A 7,700-nucleotide genomic window follows, 5' to 3' on the forward strand; every position below is an offset into this window, starting at 1 on the left:
TTTGATATATATAGGTTAAACCTATAACTCACCAACATTTTTGTTGACGTTTTAAGCATGTTTATTCTCAGGTGATTATTAAGAGCTTCCGCTGTCGCATACTTAAATAAGGACGAGATTTGGAGTCCATGCTTGCATGATATTGTGTAAAAACTGCATTCAAGAAACTTATTTTGTTGTAACATATTTGTATTGTAAACCATTATGTAATGGTCGTGTGTAAACAGGATATTTTAGATTTTCATTATTTGATAATCTACGTAAAGCTTTTTAAAACCTTTATCTATGAAATAAAGGTTATGGTTTGTTTTAAAAATGAATGCAGTCTTTGAAAAACGTCTCATATAGAGGTCAAAACCTCGCAACGAAATCAATTAATATGGAACGTTTTTAATCAATAAGAACGGGACATTTCATGAATTATATACAAGGACACTTGGTGTAATTATAGTTTAAGTCCCCAATTAGTTGGAATATTTGACTTCGGATATAAGGATAATTTGACGAGGACACTCGCACTTTATATTTATGACTGATGGACTGTTATGGACAAAAACCAGACGGACATATTGAATAATCCAGGACAAAGGACAATTAACCCATGGTAATAAAACTAAAATCAACATGTCAAACATCATGATTACGGAAGTTTAAATAAGCATAATTCTTTTATTTCATATTTAATTGCACTTTTAATTATCGCACTTTAATTTATTGTCATTTTAATTATCGTACTTTATATTTATCGCAATTTTTTTATCGTCATTTTATTTATCGCATTTTTATTTATCACAATTTCATTATCGTTATTTACTTTACACTTAAAATTAAGTTATATTTATTTTTAATATTTTACATTAGGTTTTAACTGCGACTTAAGTTTTAAAATCGACAAACCGGTCATTAAACGGTAAAAACCCCCTTTTTATAATAATAATACTACTTATATATATATATTTATATTTTTACAAATATATTTTTTAAAAATATAGCGTTAAACTTGGCTAAGATCCCTGTGGAACGAACCGGACTTACTAAAAATTACACTACTGTACGATTAGGTACACTGCCTATAAGTGTTGTAGCAAGGTTTTGGTATATCCACTCTATAAATAAATAAATAACTTGTGTAAAATTGTATCGTATTTAATAGTATTTCCTAGTAAAAATATAAGCTATTTCGTATACACCTCGCATAACATCAATTACCTCCATTTAGATCTGTAGAATTTCAAATAGATCTAGTACCAGGAGCTGCACCAGTGGCTCGTGCTTCATACAGACTTGCACCGTCTGAGATGAAAGAGTTACAAAGCCAGTTACAAGAATTACTGGACCGTGGATTCATTCGACCGAGTACTTCACCATGGGGAGCTCCGATTTTATTCGTCAAGAAGAAAGATGGATCCTTTCGAATGTGTATAGATTATCGCGAATTAAACAAGTTAACTATCAAGAATCGGTACTCATTACCGAGAATTGATGACTTGTTTGATCAGCTGCAAGGATCACGTGTTTACTCCAAAATTGATCTAAGATCGGGTTATCATCAGTTGCGTGTCAAAGAAGAAGATATTCCAAAAACCGCATTTCAGACACGCTACGGTCATTATGAATTTTTAGTCATGCCGTTCGGGCTGACAAATATACCAGCTGTATTCATGGACCTCATGAATCGGGTATGCAGTCCGTATTTGGATAAGTTTGTTATTGTCTTTATTGATGACATTCTTATTTATTCTAAGAATGAAGCAGAACATGAACAACATTTAAGGTTGGTGCTGGAACTGTTAAAGAAAGAACAGTTATACGCAAAGTTTTCCAAGTGCGCCTTTTGGCTGAAGGAAGTACAGTTCCTTGGTCACATTGTCAGCAGTGAAGGAATTCAGGTTGATCCAGCCAAGATTGAAGCCATTGAAAAGTGGGAGACCCCAAAGACTCCAACGCAAATACGCTAATTTTTGGGTCTTGCTGGCTATTACAGAAGGTTTATTCAAGATTTTTCCCGGATAGCCAAACCATTAACAGCATTAACACACAAAGGGAAGAAGTATGAATGGACTTCTGAGCAGGAAGCCGCATTTCAATTATTGAAGAAGAAGTTGACTACATCGCCTATTCTATCGTTACCTGAAGGGAACGATGATTTTGTAATTTATTGTGACGCTTCGCGACAAGGTTTTGGTTGTGTCCTCATGCAACGAAAGAAGGTTATTGCATATGCATCTCGACAACTGAAGATTCATGAACAAAATTATACGACTCATGATCTAGAATTAGGAGCAGTGGTGTTTGCATTAAAGATTTGGAGACACTACTTGTACGGGGTTAAATGTACTGTGTATACCGATCATAAAAGCCTTCAACATATCTTCAACCAAAAACAACTGAATATGAGGCAATGTAGGTGGGTCGAGCTGATAAACGACTATGATTGTGAAATTCGATATCATCCTGGGAAAGCAAATGTAGTAGCAGATGCTTTAAGCAAGAAGGAAAGAGAGCCGATTCGAGTACGAGCAATGAATATGAAGATTCGTACGAACCTCACTACCCAAATTAAGGAGGCTCAACAAGGAGCTCTTTCTGAAGAAAACTTTGGAAATGAGATGCTTAAAAGGTTAGATAAACAGCTTGTTACACGGGAGGACGGAACCCGATATTTCGTTGGACGCATTTGGGTACCGAAGTTTAAAGGGTTAAGAAAATTGGTTTTGGATGAGGCACATAAGACGAGATACTCGATACATCCCGGAGCTGGAAAGATGTATCAAGATCTTAAAGCACACTTTTGGTGGCCAAATTTGAAAGCTGATATTGCAACGTACATCGGAGAATGTTTGACTTGCTCCAAAGTCAAGGCAGAACATCAGAAACCGTCAGGTCTGCTTCAACAACCAGAAATCCCGGAATGGAAATGGGAATGTATTACTATGGATTTCATCACGAAGCTACCAAAGACTGCATGGGGTTACGACACCATTTGGGTAATTGTCGATCGTCTCACCAAATCTACACATTTCCTACCTATGAAGGAAATGGATAAGATGGAGAAATTGGTACGATTATACATGAAGGAAGTTGTTTCAAGACATGGAGTACCTATCTCCATTATATCCGATCGCGACAGTCGGTTTACGTCAAGGTTTTGGCAATCACTACATGAAGCTCTAGGGACTCGTCTGGATATGAGCACTGCATATCATCCTCAGACCGATGGGCAAAGTGAAAGGACCATTCAGACTCTTGAAGACATGCTTAGAGCATGTGTGATCGATTTCGGAAACGGATGGGATAAATATTTACCATTGGCAGAATTCTCGTATAACAACAGTTATCATACGAGTATTAATGCTGCACCATTCGAAGCACTTTATGGAAGAAAGTGTAGATCCTCTATCTTTTGGAACGAAGTAGGTGACAGACAACTGACTGGTCCCGAGATCATACAGGAGACTACTGATAAGATTGTGCAAATCAAGGAGAGATTGAAGACCGCTCAAAGTCGTCAAAAGAGCTATGCTGATGTTTGAAGGAAGCCGTTAGAATTTTAGGTTGATGACATGGTTATGTTAAAGGTGTCACCTTGGAAAGGTGTGATACGCTTTGGTAAGAGGGGTAAATTGAACCCAAGATACGTAGGACCATTCAAGATCATCAAACGTATTGGACCGGTGGCTTATCGACTTAAGCTACCACAACAACTTGCTGGAGTACACAATACCTTTCACGTCTCGAACCTAAGGAAATGCCTTGCAAAATAAGACCTCACTATTTCTCTTGAAGAAATCCAAATCGACGAGAAACTGCATTTTATAGAAGAGCCTGTCGAAATCATGGACCGTGAAGTCAAACAGCTCAAGCAAAGTAACATACCTATATTTAGGGTTCGTTGGAATGCTCGAAGAGGTCCCGAGTTCACTTGGGAAAGAGAGGACCAGATGAAACAGAAGTATCCACATCTGTTTACAAACACCGCCCATTAAATAGGTACTACTTCAAATTTCGGGAAGAAATTTCTTTAACGGGTAGGTACTGTGATGACCCGGATTTTTATGACTACTTGATTATACTATTTATATGATTTAATAATTTTGACATGATAAGCAATGAATTTTAATAAGTCTTGAACCTCCGGAAAGAATTTTATATAAGCAGTTGACCACCCTTTTATTCCTACGATTCACGAACGTCATAACTTGTATTAATTATATATATGTGTATATATACATATATTTAATTTGAAAATATGATAATTAAATATCTCATTAAGTATATTAACAAAGAATTATATATATATTTTCATACTACTAATTTAATGAGTTTTTGAACAATATATATGTTACTATTTAAACGACGTAATTAACTTAAATTAAAATGTATGTACATACAATGTATTACGAGTGTAAATACATCCTTACAAGTATTAAATACACTTTATAATATACCAATACATATAAAGGATAGCTATACTCATATTTCCGTTCAATTTCCTCAAGAATTCTACTCGCATTCATACGGTATTTTTACCCGTATTATACACAGCTTCTAGAAGTATTTACTATTGGTATATACTAATAGAAATCTGCAATTATTTGTGTAATATGTCATCCATGACCTAATAAATTTAATATGTCATTCATGACTTAATACATTTTAACTTATCTTAGATATTTTCACTAAAAACCAAATTTTCAAGCCTATAAATAAGCACCATTTTTAACTCATTTTTTACACACACTTGCAAGAACTCTCTCAAATTTTGTTCTATTACTTCTTTTCAGCAACTTTACATTCTAAACTTGAGGTAAAAACTCTACTTCAACTCTTGTTCAATTCATATGTTTATAGCTATATATATAAGAGTTTATAAACTAGAACATAGTTTAGTTGATTCTAAACTTGTTTGAAAAACTAATCTAATCTTTCTAAATTAACTCTAATAACACTTATGTATATGTATTATGATGTTATATTAAGTTAATATAAGAACTTATAACTTGTACATATGAAGAACACCTTGAAACTTAACATATATCCTTTAATCTCCATTCGGTAAAAAGCGGGCTGTTTTGGGTTGGGAATTAAAAACCTATCTTAGACTTTGAGTTCGAGGCTAAGACGTTGGAAATATGCTAATATATGTAAATAAGACTTCCAGTATTTTTTTAATGATTTTAAACAAAGTGGAAGTATTTTATCAAAAATCATATATTGGGTGGATGCCGGGATTTTCCCAAATCTGTCCACCTACACAAAAAGAGGGTAAAGCTCTAAAAATTACTACTTGGGCTGATCTTTTCGAATTGTTTTTGTTAAATTTACTTCTTAAGGAATCCATAGCAATTTGATTCACTTTAAACGGAGTTGTAATGAATATTTGGCGAGTAAAACAAAATCTGCTAAAATTAACGTTGTATGAACGAAATTTATATTATAAAAACTATATTAACCATATCCTTGCTAACTTTTCCTATATCCTATATATATTTGGACATGTTATCATTAGTATAACAAAATATTATAATCTTGGTTAATTTCGAGATTGTATATATATATAATAATCTTGGTACGTTCCATGACAATACGTGCACAATACGTTTTGATAAATCCTAAGACAATACGTACACAATACGTCTTAGTTAATTCTAAGACAATACGTATACAATACGTCTCTGGATTGATGCAAGACAATACGTACACAATATGCCGTGGGGTAATTCTAAGATTATATATATATATATATATATACCGATTAATGGACTTTTCGAACTATTTTGGACTACCAACATAAAATGTTAAAAATTATTATATAAGTATTCTATAAACTTGCTTTATTTTATATGTCGTATTACTATCTGAATCGTTATTATTGTTATAGGTTCGTGAATCCAAGGACGACGATCATATTTTTAATAAGTTGAAAACTTATTATTAATATACTTTTACTACTGTGAGTATATAGTCCCATTTTTAAACTCTACAAATATTTTGGGATGAGAATACATGCATTTTATATTTTACGCTATAGACACAAGTACTTAAAATATATTCTACGCTGAGTTGTAACACTTTGCATATCTTCCCTAATAGCTTGGTAACTAATATTTACATGTTGTAAGAACATGTATACGCGAATCCTATTGATAGATCTATCGGGTTTGACAACCCCAACCGGGCTAGTCGCTCTAGTATCGTAAACGGTTGCATAGTACTTCATTTTTACTACACTTGGTACAGTGTAGGGAGATTTCATAATAAAGGGAATATGCCACATTAATGGTTAAGTATGGTTACCGAAGCGCTCAACAACTTATAGAATATCTTTATTGAAATGTTTGTAACTATGAAATCTTGTGGTCTATATTTATATCGATGCTAGCTTTAAACCTATATATCTCACCAACCTTTGTGTTGACTGTTTAAGCATGTTTATTCTCAGGTCCTTAAGAAAGTCTTCCGCTGTCGCATTATCTGAGCAAGTTTTGCATGGAGTCTCATGCTTTTGTTTAAAAGAGGGTTACATTCAATAAAATTTTGGTCATCTATTATATTCGACTGTTATGTCACCTTTGTAATATTTGAAAATCGATGTATCATGGGGATTATTTTGTAAATAATTGCCCATATGTTTAAAACTCGTATTATGTATAATAATGGTGTGCTTTTTATGAAACGAATGCAATATTTTCTAAAACGTATCATATAGAGGTCAATTACCTCGCTATGGGACTAATGAATAACGTACTGTTTTTTATGTAATATGGACGGGTCATTTCAGCAGCCCTCAAAATTTCTGCTACAGATCCATGTATGACACAAATAAATTTTGACCATAATGCATCTGGATTCTTACACAAGCGCCAACTTCTAACATTTAGACCACCTTTATCGAAAGAAGCCGTGGTTTGTTCCAAACTTACCCAATGCATCTCCTGGTTATTATCTGCGCTACCCCAAAACAATGAGGCTCTAACACCCTCTAACTCATTAACCACCAATTCTGGACATTCAAAACGGATAGGTAATAGATTCCAAGACTACCAACACCGCTTTTACCAAAGCTACCCTCCCGCCAATGGAAAACTTGTTAGATTTCGAACCCGCTAGTCTCTTCTTGAAACGATCAACTAGAGGCTTCCAACTCCCAATTCGGTTCATGTTGATCCCAATAGGAAGTTCCAAATAACTAAATGGAAACTCACCAAGGGGACATCCCGAAAACGTAAGAAATTTGTTTTGTACGCCAACACCATACATATGAGATTTCTCCACGTCGATTTTAACCAAGCTCTCCTTGTTCCACTCAAAAATAATCATCGCGTCATCTGCATAGAAAAGATGTGAAATATTAATCACCAGATTGCCCACACGTGCACTAATAATCGGACCATTGGCAACACAATAACGAATCATTAACGTAGCCCCTCCATACCAATAAGAAATAGAAACGGTTCATCGAGTCACCTTGTCTCAACCCTTTTTGTAGTTTAAACTCATCCATCGAGCTACCATTTGTTGAAATCAATGTACGAACATTTTTTAGGCACATAGAAATCCACTTCTTCCATTTAATCCCGAATCCCAAAACCTAAAGCTTATAATCTAGAAAACGTCATGACACTGTATCGTAAGCCTTTTCCAAAGTCCACTTTCAAAATGAGAAATTTTTTCTTCATCTTCTTAAACCAACTCAGCGT

General features: G+C 34.3%; 1 protein-coding gene across 1 annotated transcript in view; it reads right to left on the minus strand.

Moving 5' to 3' along the window:
* Window positions 1–7,416, minus strand: part of LOC139888308 (uncharacterized) — a 34,479-nt gene extending 27,063 nt beyond the window's left edge. The window contains exons 1-2 of the mRNA XM_071871323.1: window positions 7,104–7,416; window positions 6,835–7,003 (exon numbers count right to left, since the gene is read on the minus strand). Coding sequence (XP_071727424.1) covers window positions 6,835–7,003; window positions 7,104–7,416 — 482 coding nt within the window. The remainder of the gene's footprint in view (window positions 1–6,834; window positions 7,004–7,103) is intronic.
* Window positions 7,417–7,700: the final 284 nt, after the last annotated feature.

Source organism: Rutidosis leptorrhynchoides, chromosome 2, assembly GCF_046630445.1.
Source record: "Rutidosis leptorrhynchoides isolate AG116_Rl617_1_P2 chromosome 2, CSIRO_AGI_Rlap_v1, whole genome shotgun sequence".
Lineage (NCBI taxonomy): Eukaryota > Viridiplantae > Streptophyta > Magnoliopsida > Asterales > Asteraceae > Rutidosis > Rutidosis leptorrhynchoides.